Here is a 19,617-nt window from a genome sequence, read left to right as displayed (position 1 = left end):
CTCGACGAGAGACACCGAAATATGCCAAGAAAATATGTTCAAGCATTGTTAATTTTGGAGAAAATCGGCAAAATTTGAATTTTTACTGTAGGAAAGTCCTTTTTTATTATTGCAAATTGTTGAACAAATTATTTACCGGTCAATTGTTTAAGGCATCCAACAATTTAAATAATTTTCAATTGTTGCCCAGTATCATTCCACTTAAATATTGTTCGCAGAATCGCGCCAAACACACAAAATCACCTATGGAGCACTGAAAAACTTCTTTAAAAATGCAACAGAGGGCTCTGATGACAAGTAAATCGATCAGAATGCCTAGGCAAAGAGAAAAAAACGCAGACGTCTGCGACCCGCCCTCCCCTCCCGCCAACCAACCTCGACTTAAATACCTCGATTCTAAATCGTAGACGCCGGCGCCGTTTTTATTGTGATCCGATTTGGCTCCTGCATTGTCGCCGCGACAGGTTGAATTTCTAACTGACAACGTCACATGAAAAGTCGTGTCTCGCCCTCAACAGCAGCAATTCAAGTCAAGCGAATTTTGAGCCAGGACTGCATACGTTTGTAAGCGAAGTCCTGCGCGCGCTGAAGATTGCACTGGTGCACACAACGCACGTGATTAGAGGACGAGGCCCGTTTAATTGAACCGAGCGGACCTTCAGTCTGCGTCCTTGACATCGAGATAAACACCAGAATCGAAGGGTAAGTGTTTTGACTGTTTTAATGATAATGCAACCCCTTGTGTGTTCAGTGAATGCGCACGTTATCGTGGTCGTCAGATTTGGCGGGAGCATTTTCCTTGGGCTGTTTTTTCAGTAAAACTTTTAATTATCAGCTCGATTTTGGTTTCTAATTACACGAGGCGTTAAATTTCCCTCTTCAAAATGTGGTTTCATTCAAGATTTGGCCAGCGCCGGTTCGTAGACTGAGAAATAATGCTTTGTTTTGCGTCTCGGGGTTGCGAGGTCATTAACCCTTTCCTCGCTGCACTCAACCGGAATGCTGCACCCGGGACCACGCCCCCGTCTCGGTGCATAAGTGCATTTTTCAAACAATGCATCAGGCAGTGTCGCATTCAGTTTTCTTTGGTGGCGTTTTTTCGGGCTTTGGGCTCATGGGGGTTCAACGGTGAAGGTCAAGGTCACGCCCAACATCTCTTGCGACAGCTCCAAAATCGATTTTGCCGGGAAAATCCACACTCATGAGAGGAGTGCATGCGCGCAGTTTGAATGGACCATTCAGTTAAAACATCATTATTACATTGTTTGGACTATAATGGATTTTTAAGGATGGAAATTCTTGCTGATGGTTGTTAAACAATCCTTCTCACAGACAACAAAGTCAAAGTCAATTAAACAAAAGCTGGAAAGATCAAGACCACGTTTGTGTTGATGATGGGCACTTAATAGCAATGATATCACGCTTTGAAGGTGCGCTGGGCAAAAAGCAGCGCGTATCCTTCGACAGGCTGACGAGGAAGTTTTGGTTTCTCACAGAGCGTTTGTTGGCACACTCATTATTCGCTTTGCGAGATGATTGAATGACATCAGTCAGTCATTGTTTGGCCGTTCTCTCGGGCTCAGCCAAGGGTCAAAAGACTCGTACATGCTGTATGCTGTCTCCTGCCCTTGTCTGCCATTCGTGGAAGCAAATCAGGGCACACAGTGATTTTTCAGTTTCAAACACATACGCAGTGGCCCTCGATCGAGACTGCTTTCGCAATCTGTGTCTTTTTGTTTCCTCACGTAATTATTGCCAAACCGTTTAGGCTTGAATTAGTAACTCCATTAAGCAACTGCATTAGTTATAAGAAATTGAAGGTTTAAGGCTGAAACATTTCCGTTTGTTCGTATTTTTTATATTTTTCAGGATATATGTAAATAAAAAAAAATCAGTCTTCTGGTGGTTTGAATTTATTTATATTATTCCAACTCTCCGCTTTGCTCCAATTAGAATTAATTCAAAATTTTTGAAATCGGGGAAATGCCTTTGAGTGGAATAGAATGTGAGTGATTTGCCATATATGTAAAATTATACCGCTCGAAAGTTGGGGCGCACACGGTTGTTGCTTGTCGACAGTCAATATCCTGAATTTTTAGGCTTTAGGCCGCATTCTAGATAGGCGAATTCACATTCAGGCTGCAGGGAGGAATTTCACGACTGTATACTGTTCTTGTTTGTGTTTTCTGGTTGATTAGACGGAACATGCGAGCGTTGCAATCGAGCCGAACAGAAGCAAGCGATTGTCCTAGTTTGACCTTCTCTTCAAACACGACTCGAGTGCGACACTTAATAAGTACAAACACACTCGAAACACCTCTATCATGTCGGAGTAGTGGACGCAAAAACATGTTTTTCGCCGTGAAAAAGGGCGAAATTGTTAATGCGCTTTGGTAATTCAACGTCAGTTCTCATAATATAATAGAGATAAGAGTGGAAGTCTTTGAGGTAGGCCTTGTTATCGCGAAAACAAGAAGACACTTTTACCGATTAAACTTTGACTCTTTTATTGAAGTGCAATTTTGTTTGTGCGTGGCAACAGCGGGCGGCGCTCGTTACTCTTTGATAAGAGAAACATCGCGTTTTTTGATAAAGAAAGAAGTATTTTTTGCAGTAATTTGAAGGCTGACATCTGTTTTGCCGACCTCCGACCGGTTTTGCATGTAAAAAGCACGAAAACTTTATTTTTACACTAACTCCTTGTCGCGGTGAATTACTTGTCAGGCTCAAGGGAAAAATAGCGAACCAATTTTTCGCCGAGAAGGTTTTCTGCATTTTCTATATCCACTATTTGTACTTTCTATTTGAGTTAATTACCTTCACAAACTCTCTGAAGAGTTAAAATATTTGCTCATTGGACTACGTGTGCCAGGACTCAAAAATGTTTTCCTCTGCGAATTGCGCCGTGATGTTTTAGCCCACCAATCACAGTCAATGTTGATTTTCCTGTTGTCCAAATGTTGCAAAAACTAACGTCAACAGTAGTGCGAATAAAAGTCGACCTAAGCGGTTTGGTTTATCTCCAACCTTCCTCCTTTCTTCTCGTCGTCGGGGAAATTCCAGATTATGTAAGCGTACCCAGTTCGCAGGTCGCGTTTATTGCTGGTGACAATCGTTTTGCCAAGTCACCAGTTCCAATGAACGTGTCAAAAGTAGTGCATCAGCCGAGCCGCCAAGGATAATTGCCAGTTTTTCAATGATAAATTTGCAATGTTATAGCTTCTTCAATGAAATCATTATTACTTAAACCTTAAACACTGCGACTATTGAGATCTTAATAACTTTGTAAACTTAAAACAAACTCATAAAATAAAATATTGATGTTATTTGTTTTTCTTCTGTAAATATTAGCCTTTGTTTTTGTAGGAAATGACTATATTTGTTGATTTTGAAAGCTTCAATCATTTGAAATAAAAGCCCTCTTCATTTAATGGATTGATTTCAACAAGCTTGAGCTGGATTGGAGAAATTTCTGCTCAAGGCTATGTCCATCGTTTAAAACCCATTAAATAATCCAATTATGGCTTTAATATTGATGCTCACAACCTTTTAATCCCCTAATAAACCGGTTGCGACAGCCAATTTCAGGCGGAAGGCGAAAAATTCGAACCGCGTGGTGTATTTTTATACAAGACAATAAATTAAAACAGGAAATCGGTGTCACGGGCGGGCGGGCGGCTAATTAATTCAAATGAGCTGTCGAAGACTCAGGGCTGGTCCAAATTCACGGGCGCGAGAGAGCAGGAAGGATTTTGCATTCATTTTGCTTTGCTCGGCATCATTGTTGGCCCGTGGTGCTGGGCGGTGAGAGGAAAAATTAATAATCTCGAGTTCAAGGATGTGCGAATAGGGGGATTGGCTGCGGCACTAATTGGTCGCGCTTTATGCACGCTCTCGCATTTGTTTGCAAACAACGCCGACGAATGGACTGCCTACCGAATGTACCTGAAACGCTCAAAAGGTGAGATTTTGTTCTAAAAATGATTTTTAGGCCTTCTGGCTGCTGGTCTGGAAATCCGGAGAAATTGGCTTGGCGAAATGCACAATAGTAGTGCTTTTCTTTTTCCAAATGCCGGTTTGCCGCAATTCGACTGCTGAAATAGCTGTAATTTCGTTTCCTCCTTCCACTGATGGCTTTAGAAATCTCAAGTCGGTCTCCGCACCGCGTGAATGCGAGCGTCACATTGACGTCAGTAAGCGTGCGTATTATGTACTTTGTACATGCATGTAAATACATACACCTCGCATCAGGTGCAACGACTGCATGGACGTATTTCTCCGCGAAACCGCGATTAAATTGCCTTGAGGAGGGAAGGGGCCGAAGTAAATCGCAACAATATATACGCTCGAATACGTACATACAAAAAGTGTAATGACCAGAAATAAGGAGAAAAGCTCGAGTCGGCAGCCTACATTCGGTTTTTGTCGTCCGTTTTTAATGGATTTCCGTTACCAATATAACTGCCAGACTTCCGGTACCGCAGAAATCGATTTTTTTTTATTCAGATACGTTTAATGAATTATAAATAGGGTTAATGATATCTTTATAAGTGTCCAGAGCTGCTTGTACTGGATTTTTTTTTATCTGGCAGGTCGTTGTCACAAAATAATCGCAGACTGGGGCGGTGGCGCAATGCAGGGAAGAAAAATGTACATCTATAGCCAAGCAAGCGACGCGGCAGACGGCACAATACATGGGAAGCAACACAGGGGTGCCAAAAGTTCCGCAATTGGTATTCAGCTCGCAGATCGGCCCCGTTTTGGACCGAAATAGCCAAATGTGTCCACGGCGTCGTTTCACTCAAGTCGATCGCAGACAAATCCGACGCCAGTCACAGACGAGCCTTGTTTTTCGCGTGACTAATTTGAGAGTCGTCGCCGCCCGCCTCCGCCGGAAAAAAAAAATATGAAAACAATGGCGAGTCACGGCCGCCGCTAATGTTTCGTTTCTGGCATTCGGACCGGCAGAAATTATCGCCACTGTTTGCGTGGCCGCCTGTATTTTTAGCGAGCTGCACGCGGACGCTACATCACGCGAAGTGCGGATGATTTTCCCTGTAAGCGACGGGAAGACTTGATCCCGCGGTAATTTTGGCCTGTCACGCTCATTGCGGAATGTAACAAACTAGAGGAACATCAATTTTCTAGGAATTTGTTCAAGACGTTTTCAGATTTAACCACAAATCGCCTCAAATTCTAAACAACAATTCAGGAAACGCGAGTTTCAAGTGTGCTGTAAATTTTCGAGAACAGCAGGAACCACATTATTCAGCTTCGATACAAATGAAGGCCAAGTACATCATTTAATGGCGCCAGTTGCGACATATTTGCATAATACAGTTGGATGTCCAGTGCGTAAACGCGAGACCCAGGGTGGCCGTAATGAGGTTTGCTCGCGTTAAACTTGTCGCGGTTGCAGCATGGAGGGCTCGCTTCGTGTTGACGCAAAAGCTGCTGATCCAACAGAGATGGTGTGTGCATTTCGCGGCGAAACAGAATGGAAAAACGCACGACGGATGGCACAACGAGCAAGCGAGCGAGAATAGCAAAAGCGTATACTTATATCTAGGCCAACGGCTATTGACACGCGGCTAGAGGATGTGGCGGCATTAACAAGCAATTATCGTGGGAGCGGTGCGACACAATCGATTGTCCAGCCGAACGTAATTATCATTTATTGCTTTGGCTGTTTGCATTCAATCGGTGTGTGGCGGAAGAGAGCCGAGCCTCCACTTTGTGCGCTATAATGAGAAATTGAGACAAAAGGATTAATTGGCGTGGAGCAACAGAGAATACCGCATCGTGCCTGAAATTCAGCAGAAAGAGAATAATCAAATTAACGGAGATAAAGAACTGCAGGGGACGGCGCTCGGGACCCAAGGATTCAGTTCTGAATTGGAAAGTCATTGTTTATGTTTTTATTTTTGTTACGGTAAGATTGGGGCAATGCTCCAGTTAAGTTAAAGGGTCTTTATTTCCAGCAGATTTTAATTACTCTGCTTTGAACGGCCACTTAACAACTTTCTTCTCCCTCGAGATCCAAAACAGCTCCTTCTGAAGTGATTTTTCGCATGTTAAACAATCTTAAGTTTAAATTAGAGCTTTTATTATGCAAGCAAATAAAATTTCAGTCTTAAGCAACTAACATACTGTGATCCACTTTGTGATTAAAAATCAGTTCGAGCAGTTACTTTCAACGTCAGTTTGTATGCAAGACGCGTCGCGACCTTTTGAATGAGACGCTACTTTCATTAGCTGCGGCTGTCCACTCGGATTGGTTTGGCCCGAAACGCTTCTTCTGCGAACGCGAGAAACCCCAGCACTGTATCTCACCAGCAGCGTATATATGTATATTTGGTGCGCAAATTTGCCTTCTGCCTGATTTACACGTGTACGGCGAACACGGTATCTGCCTGCTCGCGTCCTTTGATTATGCTTTGCTAAGGTTGCCCACCCGCCCGCGTGCTTACTAAATAATGACACTGAAAAGCCAAACTTTTCGACACTTTCATTGTTTTCACGCGACAGTGGCTTCCATTGCCGTTCGGTAATTTGGCTCCTGTTCAAGTTCAGAGCTGAAAACCACCGCAGTTTTAATTTAGAGGAGCTTTGTGCTTGAAAATGTTGCTCAATTGGTTCGAATCGACTCTAATTAAGAGAACAGGCTTCTCAAATAACCGAGTTTGCTCCTTTTTTATAATATGTTGTTTGCCAAAGAATACGTTCGAAGATTATTCGAGAAAGAGTCACTGACTCGTTCGAGATAATTTTGTCATGTGCTCATATCACGTGATACTTTCCACAAAACTGTAGAAAGAGAGGGAAGGTGCCGGTACTAGGCGGATTTTTTGAGATAACAACTATTTAGATAATGCCGACAGTATTTTCCACGCCCCTAATGAAAAAAGCAATTTCATTTTCCGAGCTGAATCAGCGCCTCCCACTCTTGCGTGCACATACTTCTTCTCTTTCGAGTGAGTCGAGAATGCGTCTCGCAGAAGAGATAATCAAATTCTTCTGGTTGGCTGGATGGCATACCGCCCGCAAAGCCGAGAGGGATGGATGGATGGATGGCTTTTCGCAAACGAGATTAAACCCGAGCAGGGAGACGCGAAATCAGATCGCAAGCACATCACGTGAAACCGCCGAGTTGGAGTAAAAGAAAGAAATAAATAAATACAGACTGAGACTGCGGCTGCTGCCAGGTCGCTCGGTTTGTTTGACTCTTTTTTTGCGTCGAGCAGCAGTTATGGAATACGCGAGCGGCGTTGAGTTTCACTCAGTCAGTTGTGCCGTGCGAAGTGACACATTTCACGTCCAGCAGCCAGTGCATTACCTGAGGTCAGTGTGTGTGTGTGTGTGTTCGGCGCCAGTCTGAACTCAACACCATGCACCTCGATGCATATAATATATGCGTTCGCGAATCCAATCGGATCGGTGGCGGCCTCGCTTGATTGCCAATTCCAAGGCCGACGCACAACTCCACGTGATTTCATTTTCACATCTTCCGCGACCTGCGTGCGGCGGATCCCACCTAGGCGTGGCTCCAATTGAAGCTGCCAAAAATTTGATGGGTCTTAAACAGACGAATTTGGCGTTTTCCTGGAAATGATTTGCATAGAAGAGTGAAGTCATAATTTGCTGGAGAAGCTAAATGACCGAACCCACAGGGGATCGGCCGCATAATTATATTATCACTTAACTTCATGTCGACAATGGCGTGCTAATTTTTCAAGAAAATATTGGAACCAAAGTTGCATCATTGTTGGCTTAATCGATTAAAACTTTTTCAGAATATTCCTCTCCGACTGAGAGACTAAAAACTCTCCTCAGCAAGATGCAAAGGCGATGATTTTAAATTAATTGTTGTGACATGTGTATGCTCCCCTCTCGAAGATTGAAAACTGAAGCATTTTGTTCCAGTCCAGTGTAACGTCAGAAATAAAAAGTCAATGCCCTGCGACAGAAATGAAAGTTCGGATTTGTTGCTGCGCCTGTCAACAACAATCATAAACCCTTGATGGCGTGTTCTCTCCTTCTCAAAGTTCATTGCTGTCCCGTTGGACACGATTTTCATTTGTGCTGATGTGTACAAAGTCAGTCATTAGCAAGTTTAGCGGTCAAGACGTGCATGAGGTGACATGGCAACAAAAGCTGCAATTTCCAGCCTCGACCACGACCCGAGTGAGTTGCAGATACTTTTTTGAGCGCTCGAAACGCAGCTAATTTGGCCTCTTGACGACACAGTGAGAGCAATTTCGTTGGGTGCACTTGAACTTGGCCTTGCGTCTCTTTCGTTTTTCGCATCCACTACAAACACGTTCCTCTCCAGCCGCTTGGGAGATTAAATTGGCGCGCAGCTGAATAAAAAGTGGTACTTCAATTTCGGTCCCTTATCGGTGCGATTAGAAAAAAATAAAAACCTGTTTACTCTTCGAAAGTCTGCAAGGTGTCCTTAACGATAATTTTACAAAGTAACGAGCTTTATTGTTATCTGATTAACCGATAATAAGTATTTTCATTAGTCACATCAATCGTTGTTTATATTTTCGTGCAGTCACTTTTTGTTGCACTCGAATTATGCCCAATTAGTCAGCAGGTGGTTTATTTGCACACTACAGGCGTCGCGTCCGCCACCGCCCAGAGCCGGAAGTAGGCCAGTGTTGTTGCCCTCTGGGCACGAATAACCATTTGTAAATTAACTTGTTCAACATACAAAACAACCCCTCATTCATCCTGCCAAAACACCAAAGAGGAAACACCGAATCTCTAATATAATGTTTCATATTTTTGTTGTAACACGCGTCCTTCCTCATTTAAATATTTTCGCATCAGCTAACTCACGAAAAGAAAGCCCGAAATTCTAGAGAGTTCATTAGCATCTTTGTTGCGTTTGGGGAAACACTAAATCGTGTAATTGGTCTCATCCGGGATGCAAATTAGCTGAGAAAAAACAAAGGCGCCAGTGGCAATCAGAGATGCCAATATCCGCGATAGCTACCTGCTCGTCAGCTAACCTTGAGAAGGTAAGTGAGCGACTGGTAGAGGGACGGAGGCAGGCGGCGGGCGCAGGCAAAGCGAACGCGGCTCGCTCGCTCGCTCACTCGCTCGTCGCGGCCGCCTCAGTTGGCGTTTGGAGAGCTCAGGCTGCACTCGCCCGCCTCAGCTGCCGTCCCATCCCCACACTCGCACAACTTCTTCTCAACACACACACACAAACACAACGAGTGAGTAGTTAAAGCAAACTTTCTAAAGCTCAATGATATTGTTGTTTACTCGCAGTTCATTGCGCAATTTCGGAATTTCTCAAATTTCAGTCAGAAATTTCGTTCCGGTCGAGACAACGAGACAACTCGCTCGTTGTCAGTCGTGTATTTCATACTCCTTGGAATGTGGTTTCCTGTGCTTTTCCACGCTTTCGTAATTCGCCGTGAAAGACAATAGGATTTGCCTCGTTATGCAATGCCTAGTTACAAAAAACCGCACGTCACACGCATCATGCGCGCAATGCTGACAATGTTCAATGAACCAGATAAAACGATAAGCAAGCAATTCAACTTGACTGGGAATCCACCCGCAATCTTAACTTACTTTGCCCCCTACTTAAAACGGATCAAACGATTTTTTACCCTGCCTGCCTACTTCACTTTAAACCATGTTATTTTTTATAAGTGACAAGACGTTTGAAAATTTACCGACTGTATAAAGTGTGAAGTAGTTTACGACCCACCGACCTGAATTTAGAGCACCCCTAATGGACAAAAAGATTGTCATATCTTGTCCCCTACTTTCCAGCTTTTGTTGCATGATATTCGGAATGACGCGAAACGCGGAGAAACGCATCACGCGTGCCGTGCGGCGCAATGTTTGTTTTCGCTGGCACTAGAGAGTTGCAAAAAGCGTTGGCGCCGCCTCTTATTCACAATCAACGCCGAGTTTTCCTCATTCATTTGACGCCGCATTCCGCCAGCTACGTCATTGAGCCGAGAGGATAATCTCCAGCACAATGCCACAAAAAAAAACAGCAAACAATGCTCCAGCGTTTTTTTTTTGGGTTTCAATTAATCAAAGCCTTGTAAGGTAGACTTCGCTCGATTCCCTGGAAAATTCCACTACATCCTTGCATTCTGTGGGGTATTTCAACTCCATTAGCCTGTCGTTTCGGGGGGCGATGGTTTTATACTAAAATATCTTTTTTTGTGACGTCGTTCATTGTTTGTGGTGTAATACAACTCACCACGACGTAGTCAGATTGCTGCTATATCACCATTATCGGATCTCGATGTTTTGTAATAGTTAGATAGCGTAGGAAATATTCAGGTTGACAGACGAGAACTCGTGTTTTACACGTAGTTTTAATATGTTTTATTTCAACTGACAACTAACTGCTGCTAATATTCCATTTATAGCTCTTATATACGCAAAGCAGGAGCTAAAGAATTAATTTGCATTTACAATCTCTCATGCTCTCATGGCAGGATTGAATTGTTAATCGAGTGACAATATTTCGCTGTGTAATGGTATGCCACCCGAAATTCGTTTTGACATTCTTAAAGCTGATTAATCATGCATGCTCATATGGTAATGCGATTTTGCTTTCGTTTGCCTTGCCTGGTCATTCCCATGGAACCTATTTGATCAGGAAGTTTAAACTGCACCAGTTTGCACGCCACTCACTGCGGCCCAAATTCAAACTTTTTCAAGCCCTTCACTTTCAGTTACAAAGGAACGTTATTAGACGTTGTGAAAGCTTTTTTCCACTGACAAAAAGGCCAATTATGCCTCGCCTAATCTGCTATTCTGTTATGAGCAACGCAAAATGTATCCGATTTCGTTTGCACTGATCAAACGGTAGACGCCGGCAGCAGCGGTTTTTGCCAAAGAACCGTCCGGCGCCTGTGCTCCACTGGAAAACCGCACAAGTTGCAAAAGAAAATTGAGTCAGGCTCCGGTGGCCGCTTAAAATTTCAACGCGCGTGTGAATACAAAAGTCGAGGAGAGAGAAGAAAAAGCTGCTGCGTGGTGCAATGCTGAGGCTAGCGAAATTGCTCACCGCCATATAATACTGCACATCTTGCACCACGCCGAGCACTTTTCTTGTGAAACCGCTACTCAATTTTACCACAGCTGCACTCATCAAGATTTTAAATTCGTCTTTGAATTTCTTTCTATCCTGGGGTGGTTTCTATCCTTTGGTGCCTTGAAAGTGGAAGTAGTTTGTTTGCTGGGCATCCTACAGATAAAGTGCACTGTTGGAAATGCGTGACAACTTCAAAGCCTTGGCTTCCCGTTCCTTTGTTTATGTTATTGTGTGTTCTAGGTGCGAGAATGGAGTGACATTTTTGCGCTGTTACGTTTTCTAAGTTTAGTGCTGACTCAAGATAGTCGAGATAAAAATAAATTGGTATCTGGCGATGCTGATAAACGATAAACTGCACTTCCCCTACTTAAATCCGTAATCACATGCACACCAGGAGACAACAACATGCAAGTCATCGGTCGACACGCAGTCGGGAAACGCTGGTCACATGTAATTCACGCTTGGCGGAAAGCGGTGGACACAAATATCGGAAAAAAACAATCTGCTTCGCTCGCAGATTCATTCTTTGCATCTTCTCCACGAGCCTAGCGCGAGAAATGAATGGATTGCATAAGTGCGCGGGGCAAAGTTCTGCGTGGCTCGGTGGCTGTCACATGTGGTCACTCCACCCGTCGAGCGCCAATCGGCGTCGCTGTTTGTCGCTTCAACCGCTGGACGGGCCCACTTGCCGCTCTAATTGGGCAAGATCTGCTTACTAGCGGTGATAATTGGTGATATTTGGGCCCTGCCGCTAATGCCGTCACCGTGAAATGAATGAGTTTTAAGGTCGGCTAAATGTCAATTATACACCTGCCGGCAGGTGCGAGAAAAACACGAATATCACTTGGGTCTAGAAAGCAAATGGTCAAGACATCCAGGTTATAAACCATAGCAAATTTAAGGTAAAATATAAACCATTGGGCCTTGTTCAGGCTTGCCAGCAGTTCTATTTTCACTGAATCCTCCACGGCATCACTTTAATTCGCAACAATACCGACCCCATTGTTGGAATTACGAAAATACTGCAAGCTCTTGTCCCATCGGGGTGGTCTAGGATGTGTGTCATGTGTATGTTTACATCAATACATTTGCCCTCATTAAAATTCATTGAGAGGTATTCCCCAAGTATTTCGGCTCAATTTTCCTGCAGCTACAATTTCTAGTAGAACCAGTTTATTCTCTAAAGCATAGCATGAAAAGTCAGCTTTGCGTTAATCAATAATATTTCCCCATGCGTTGCTCGTCCCACATTTGAACCGAGCAACCTTCTCAGAATCTCACTCTGACAATCACGTGAATGTTAAATAAGGCATAGTTGGCAAAAGAGCAGATCCGAGCGGAAAGTAAAAGGATTGGCTGGATTCCAGTAGGTAATTGCACAGCCAATACAAATCTGTTGTCAGCATGGATTATCGCACACGCGATGCAAATTTGCAAGTTACCGGTGGGGAGGAATGCACTCTTTGAGTTTCCAGCACGCAAAAAGTATGATCTTCAATTCTGAGCCGGATCTTGTGATTTCTGCGCACCGCGCGAGTGACGGTTGAGCGTGACGCGGCGTTAACAATTTTATTTCTATCGGACAAAAAGATGAAGCGCACCTGTATAACTTTGTAAGTGCGTCAGCCGCAATATGAAAAAAAAACGATTTTTCGCATCTCAAGGACTGACCAGCAGTTTAAATTTATGGGCCGCCTCAAAAATGATTATGTTCGCTTGAAAGACGAAAAACAAGTCCGAAGGCTGATAAACAGATGTGATCGCTTACAATTAGGAAGTGCACAATCCGCGCTAGTTCCTTTTATGCTACTAAAATTATTTCCATTCAACAAACTCCCTTAAGAGCCTGGTTTTCTAGAGAAGTATTTTTGAATTCCTCTAACGTTATCAATTAATTAAGATGGAAGAAACCACGTCCAGAATATTTGCGCAAACAGACATTTTATTATATCCACGCATGCCTTCAGCGATAGAGATAAGCGTGTTAAGAGAATGCTGAGGAAATTATTGCAGCCTATTTAGCTCGCCTGCACTTTTCATTTGCATGCTATTTAATCGCCATACACGACTACTGTCGCTGTGTTTGTTTGTTTGTTTATTATTTGTATTTCTGCATCTCGTGTCGCACTTGGGAGTGAAAGAAATATTTTCACCTGGCTGGCAGGCGAGGCAGGCATTACCTCACCTGACCACGACAACACAACCTACTAACTGAACACCACAAACTCTAGATCTTTCGGCGTCAATGAACTCTCTCTCTCGCTTTGTCTCCTTTTGCTTTTCATAATCACTCTTCGAAACACAATATTTAATTCGTGATCACAAACCATCGGATTAGTTGATTCTTTCAGGTGCAGTCAACTGCGCACTAAACGGCTTATGCAACCGCGTGAGAAACGTGAACTTTCGCCGTTGACCTTAATTTTGAAGTCCACGGCTGATGCAATTATCTCGCGAATTTTCTCAAGGAACCTTCGCTTTGGCCCAAATTGGAATGCGTGTTGGCTGACGGAATTGCGGTTCCATCCCGGAAACTGCAATTAGCAATCTTGAAAAATAATAATTTGGCAGTCTAAAAACCGGACTTGCTCTTGTTGTCAAAAAGTGTATTTAAATCAACAGGCGTGGTTCGACTCGAAACTAGTCAAAGAGATTGAACAGATATATTTCTGACAGCGAGGTTCCTCGTTTCGAAATGGAAAATCGGATAATATAGTAGAAGCTTAGAACAGAACATCATCAGATTATTATGTTTTTCAAGTGGCTCGAACACAAACGTAACAAAATGTAGAATGACATTGATCTTTTAGTGTAGGAATTTTTAACTGCCACAAGAAAAACGAGACCAGGCTGGGAGGTTAGTCGACCACCTTCGTTTCCATTCGAATGTGTGATTTGAATACGTTCGCTCATGTGGATTATGTCACCACGAGCGAGATCTCCTTATCAGCGACCATTACTCATATTTTCCTCCGTGCAACACAACTTTCTCCCTTCTTCGAGAGAAACAAGACAAGGCATTCTCGCAGTCAGGCGTGAATGAATGAGTGGACCAAGAATAAAAATCTTTTCCCGCATTTGCGATCGATGGCGCCAATGGCAGGCAAAAGAAAGCGGCGCGGAGCATGTCGCAATTATTTCAACTCCTGTGTTGGCATGCAGGCGCCGCTTTTTATTAGGTCCGGCACTGAGTGAATTCGCTTCCAATTGCTATAAAGAGCCTTCGAGGCGGCGCAATTAAAACGGCAGCCCCGCCGTGGACAATAAAACGCGGAGACCACGAGACGGCCTTAAGATTCCAGAGCTAATGAAATATTTATTAACAATAAAATCGCCGCTACAACTGCTGTTTGGATCCAGTTGAAAAAATACGGGAAAATGGGCAAAATCAAACGAAATGAAGGATTTATTCCAGTTGGAGTTGGACGTCAGTAGATCGGAATTTTCTTCATGAGTGTTGTGTCTTTAGTAACTGTAAAGATAAATCTCCTATGATGAGCGAAGAGCATTGCAATTTCCTGAACATCTAACCGTTAAATCAGTACAATTATCTAAAATGCCCAGGACTGCCACCGTAATATAATGATACTTTTTTTAAACTTTGAAAGACCACCCTGGGTGTCTTCATTGTTACGGAGTATTTTGAAAAATTGCAGTGCACATGCACACGACACTTTGCTCAAGTTGTCACCTCACCTCACTCTAGTTGTCGCGCCGGTAAAATAGATCAAGGTTGCTCGCGCTGATTTATGTCTTGCATTTATTTACTTTTTGAGCACAACGCGCCGCTGCGTGTTGTCGGCTTTTCTTCTCCAGCAGCATCCAACTCGAATTAGAACAGAAGATGATTAAGCTTCGGCCTCTGGCTCACGCGGCTTGCACGTGTGCGGCCTGGGTCCAAAGAATTGAGTCACTCAATCGTTTGTTTGTCAATAAACCGGAAAGCGAAACACCCACCGGCGACGAGTGAATATATCCAAATCGCTGCGTTTGGGATGTTTTTTCATCCAGTTGAACTTGGCCTGGTTGTTAAGAACTGTGTGCTGTTTCCTCACCAGGAAAAAGACGGATTAATTGATAATATGGATAAATGCGTCGAGTTGAACTGATAAGAGCGATTCCGTTGGGTTTTCTCCGCAAGACTTCCCCGTTATACTTTTCTAATCTCAAGCTCAACGACTGATTCAATTTTTGATGTCCTACATGCAAACAAAACTCCGGTTCTGGTTGAACCACCTAGGAATTTCTTTCGTTTATTTTGGGCGAGCGCATCGGTCCGATGCACTTTCGAGCTGCACCGCGAGCGAGCCAACATTCGCAGACGATGTTTTGTGCCCCCGTGGCCGGGGAGCCGAGCTAAGATTACGGGTTGCACCGAAATTGATTGTCTCGTGCCGCCGTCTCGCCGCGGAATTCCTGCCCTCGCAGTTTTGAACCGCGGCCAAAATTCAGCTTTATTTCCGCCGCTCGGTTGGTCCCTATGGGTTGAACTTACGACAGAAAACGCTGGCTAAAATGAATTAACGCATTTTCGAAATTTTGATTGATTGATCGAATGAATCAAAACGAGGAAAACCGAAACACGTTGTTATCACGTGGCCTTGACTGATTGCAGACAAAAACATGCTCTTGTTTTGATTCGAACGAGCGAGACTGCTCGCGTTCATTGGTCGCTCAGCGAAATTCCCCGAAAAGTTTCCTGGTGTGGTTTTGCCCTTCCGGTCTCGGCTGCATGCGCATTTTGCCCCGTTTTTCACACGCCACTTCATTGCTGTTCGCAGACGCGCAATGATGCTTCGCGGACCAGCCGTCGCCCTCACCGAGTACGAGGACAACATCAACTTCGACCTCGACGACCCTGACTTTGGCACCAACGAAAACTGCAGATCCTCCAGTCCGGCCCTGCTCGGCATGGGACTGCGAAGAGGCAGCCGAAGCAGCAGTTACGGATCCTCGGGTAATTTTTATTGAGATTCTAGTAGGTTTTAGAGCAAAGATTGAAACGTAGAATAAAAAAATTGAATTTGGGTTTGGGTCATTCGTTAAATCTATTCGATTTCCATTAAATCTAATGGGAGATAAATTTTGAATTACAACAAAAACATGAATTTGAAAACTAGCACTCGTCAGAAAAGTCATTAACACAATTATTTTGATATGACAATCATATTCAATTTATTTCAAAGTAATCATTAAGAAGAGAATGAATAAAACGTTAATTTTCAAATTCACGCAAAGTTTGTACAAGGTCAAAATCCCAACGAAAACAATAATATTTTTTTTCATCGGAAATCTACACTAGCTGCAATATTTTGTTTGTAAAATTGGCTTGTTATGTTTCACATTCCTCGTCTGTTTTTAACCTCAAGCTAAAGAAACAGGAAAATAATTTGAACGTCCAACTCACGCAAACTGGACTATTATTTAGCCGAGATAATTTTTCTTCATTCCTCACCAGCACTTCTTTTCTAATTATTCCGCAATTTGCAGCGAGTCTGGTAACCTTGGAGCTGCCAACCACCCGTGAACGTCGCTGCAGGTAAGGCGCCGCGATTTGGGTGGATCCCTCACACAGTTCACACTTTCATGATTCTCTCAAGTACACGTTTCATTCTGGGGGAATACAGGTTCAGGTTTCACAAGTATCATTCATTCAGCTTGTCCGACTTTAATTACTCGGAAGTAACCGCAATAATTTCTGTTTAATATTAAAAAATAAAAAATAAAATCTGCCCTCGTTTTTCTGATTTCTTTTCCGCAAGTTTAAAGGTGGTGTTTTACTATTTGCAGTGGTAGCAGTTGCGCTTCGTTCGATGGCGATTTGGCCTACCTGAGCATCGAATCACTCCGCTCGCACCTCAGCTCGTGCTTCACGTGAGTGCCCCAATCAATATGCATTCCCCCGAGTCGGTATTGCTGGCATTTTTGAGCGCGGCGCGTGCGAGAAGGCCAAGAAGCGCCGCGCCCAGGCCCGGCTCGAGCGAGCTTCGAAATCGGAAAGTGACCAATGCACTCAATCACATGACTTCTCAGCAACTGTAAATCAGGGTGACATCAATCACCTGTTGCATTGCTGGAATTTTTGCTTTCGTTCCGTTTGTACCGCTAATCGAGTCGAGACATTCACACCGCCGCTCACTAATGCCGCAGTATTTAATAATGCGGAATTCGGAATTGTTGAAAATACTAAATACATTTTTTTAATATTGCAGGTGTGGTGTGAGCTGGGTGGAGGAGCATGTGTCACTTGACTGCCCTGAGTGCGGAGGCTACTCCATGGAGAGGCCTTGCCCAAACTGCGATGGAAACTGTGAAGCCACCTGGACAAGAGATTTTGCCTCGGTGAGTTAGAGAAAAATTTCAAATGAAAAAAACTTAGTACAAATGAATAAGAATCGTGGCTCTATCTGGTCAACAATTGATTCGAAAAATCGATTGACCGGCTATTTTTTACTTACAAAATGAAGGGTTTGTTGTGGGTTCTTTTAAAGTTTTATTTTATAATACAAAATTATGGAGCAAATTAGATAATTGACCAGTTTTCTTGTTTTTTCATGATTTTAATTTCAAAAATTTAAGTGGTTATTCAGAACATTAAAATTTTAATGATCCCATCATGGAGAATATACATGCTAAAATTCATCGTAATTGTACAAATATTGGATTTTTAATATTTCCAGTCCGTAACTTGAAAGCAATGCTAGGTAGTCTGGCGCCAATCTGCGCTGGTGACTCATGTTAACGTCACTAATGTGTACAAGCTTAATGAAAAAATAGATGTTAGGAGCGGAAAGACTGGGGATTTCCTCGTCAGAAAATCCCTTTGCTCTTTCATCGCTTTTACGCCCTTCATTTCAAAGTCCAGCAGCAGCAAAACTTTCATTATTTGCCTCATTTCTTGCTTCGCTTGTATTATTGTGACCGAAAATGCTGTCTTGTTACAGAGTCACGCGTCTGGCAAGGCTCGCTGGGAGGGAGTGTGTAGCTACAACAACAACAACCAGAGCTCGCAAGACGCGAATACGCAGCCCCGCATCATCCTGCGTTCGATCGTGGACCTGACCATTTCGGACAACAAGCCGATGTCAGAGAAGAAGACGTCCTCGTGACCATGGCAGCCGTGAATAGTGCCCAAATGACTACTACTTGCAGAGTGACACGCGCAGTTACTTACTCGCGCAAGAACGACATGTGTACATTTAACCGTTAGAATTAAAGAAGCGAAGGAAGAAAATTATGAAACATATTGTGCGCTCAATGCACATGTTCATCAGTTCCTTTTGACTTTTAAAGTGTATGGTTTTCGTTTGAAAAGAAAAATTTGGGAGCCTTTTGCCCATTTCGGAATTTCTTATCATTAGTTTCTCAGCCAAAATGAGGGCAAAGGTTTGACATCAGGCAAAAAATAGTATCCTTCGTGGGGACCAATAATTGTTATTATTGTGGTGTCTGTTCGCTTTTAGTGAAGCAGATTTTTGTCTCGAGCGTCTGTGAGCACACATGTTTAAGAATGCTAGCTGGAACCGTGAGAGATCTGACTTGCGCGTGGGCTGGAACGTGCGGCCCTAAAATACTTTGCTTGAGACTGGATAAGATTAGGGGAAAAGTCAGATTGTTGCATGCATCATGAGATAACAAACCATCTCTCACTTTGGCAGCAATTGCGGGTGCGAAGAACAACTTCGTTTGAATGCACAGATTTGCCAGGATATTCTGCTCAAATCTTAGTTTTGTGTATCTTTTGATAACTACGAAATTGTATACTGAAACGCCTGATCCTAGAAAAGACGTTTATATCCATATAAGCCAAGAGATTTAACATCCTTCACCTTTCACCTACTATAATATGTCGTTACTGAAAATCAAACTGGTATTGAATTCACTTGTGTCAAAGATTATAATACGAAGAAAGATGATTTATTATACATAAAATGATTGAATAAAGATATATCTAGATAATGATAAACTATTGCTCAAGGTTTTACTTCAACATTTTTACCCTTAAACAATCACAATTCTACAGATTTAATATAAAATTATTGTTTGGCTCGAAAAAAACGAAAATTGTTTGAATCATAATGTAGGAAGTTTCCTAGTTAATTACACGCTCGGAAGAACTGAATGAATTACCCGATTTTTTAATTGTGATTGGAACTCTTTTCTAATGGTTATAATCCATTAAAAGATATTTAATAAAATTTTTAAAGATTTAAATAACTTCAGCAGAAACAAACTAAGTTTGTCGAAAAGCGATTACTGGAATAACGAGTTCAAAATACAACACTGATTTAAGATTGAAAGGATTAAAATTATTAATATTATATTTTATCCCATTTTTGTAAAAAAAATTATATTTCCTTAATTAAATTTTCTGTTTTTTCCTGATTATCGTTCAAAATTAACATTAAAGATAGATGATAGTGAAATTGCTGACAGTAAGTAATTGCCAAGCAATGAAAATATGCTATTTTTAAAAAGACTTGTGAAAATTATTTAAAAATGTTATTTTTTAAAATTAAACTCATTAAATTTCCTCT

At 42.7% G+C, this 19,617-nt stretch overlaps 1 protein-coding gene across 2 annotated transcripts; it reads left to right on the top strand.

Moving 5' to 3' along the window:
• The first annotated feature begins 390 nt into the window (after nucleotides 1-390).
• On the top strand, nucleotides 391-19,049 carry Pino (Pinocchio). 2 transcript variants are annotated; one of them, XM_065481484.1, is made up of 6 exons: nucleotides 391-702; nucleotides 15,862-16,037; nucleotides 16,571-16,619; nucleotides 16,871-16,954; nucleotides 17,293-17,422; nucleotides 18,025-19,049. In XM_065481484.1, exons 2-6 carry the CDS (start codon nucleotides 15,869-15,871, stop codon nucleotides 18,187-18,189), a joined length of 597 nt encoding a protein of 198 aa, XP_065337556.1. In that variant the 5' UTR covers nucleotides 391-702; nucleotides 15,862-15,868; the 3' UTR covers nucleotides 18,190-19,049. The 2 variants fall into 2 exon arrangements, with proteins under 2 accessions (XP_065337556.1, XP_065337565.1); XM_065481493.1 differs by lacking the exon at nucleotides 391-702 and adding an exon at nucleotides 9,083-9,227.
• The last annotated feature ends 568 nt before the right edge of the window (nucleotides 19,050-19,617 follow it).

The sequence above is a fragment of the Cloeon dipterum genome, chromosome 1 (assembly GCF_949628265.1).
Source record: "Cloeon dipterum chromosome 1, ieCloDipt1.1, whole genome shotgun sequence".
NCBI classification, from domain to species: domain Eukaryota; kingdom Metazoa; phylum Arthropoda; class Insecta; order Ephemeroptera; family Baetidae; genus Cloeon; species Cloeon dipterum.
This window is presented reverse-complemented; position numbering and strand designations above follow the sequence as displayed.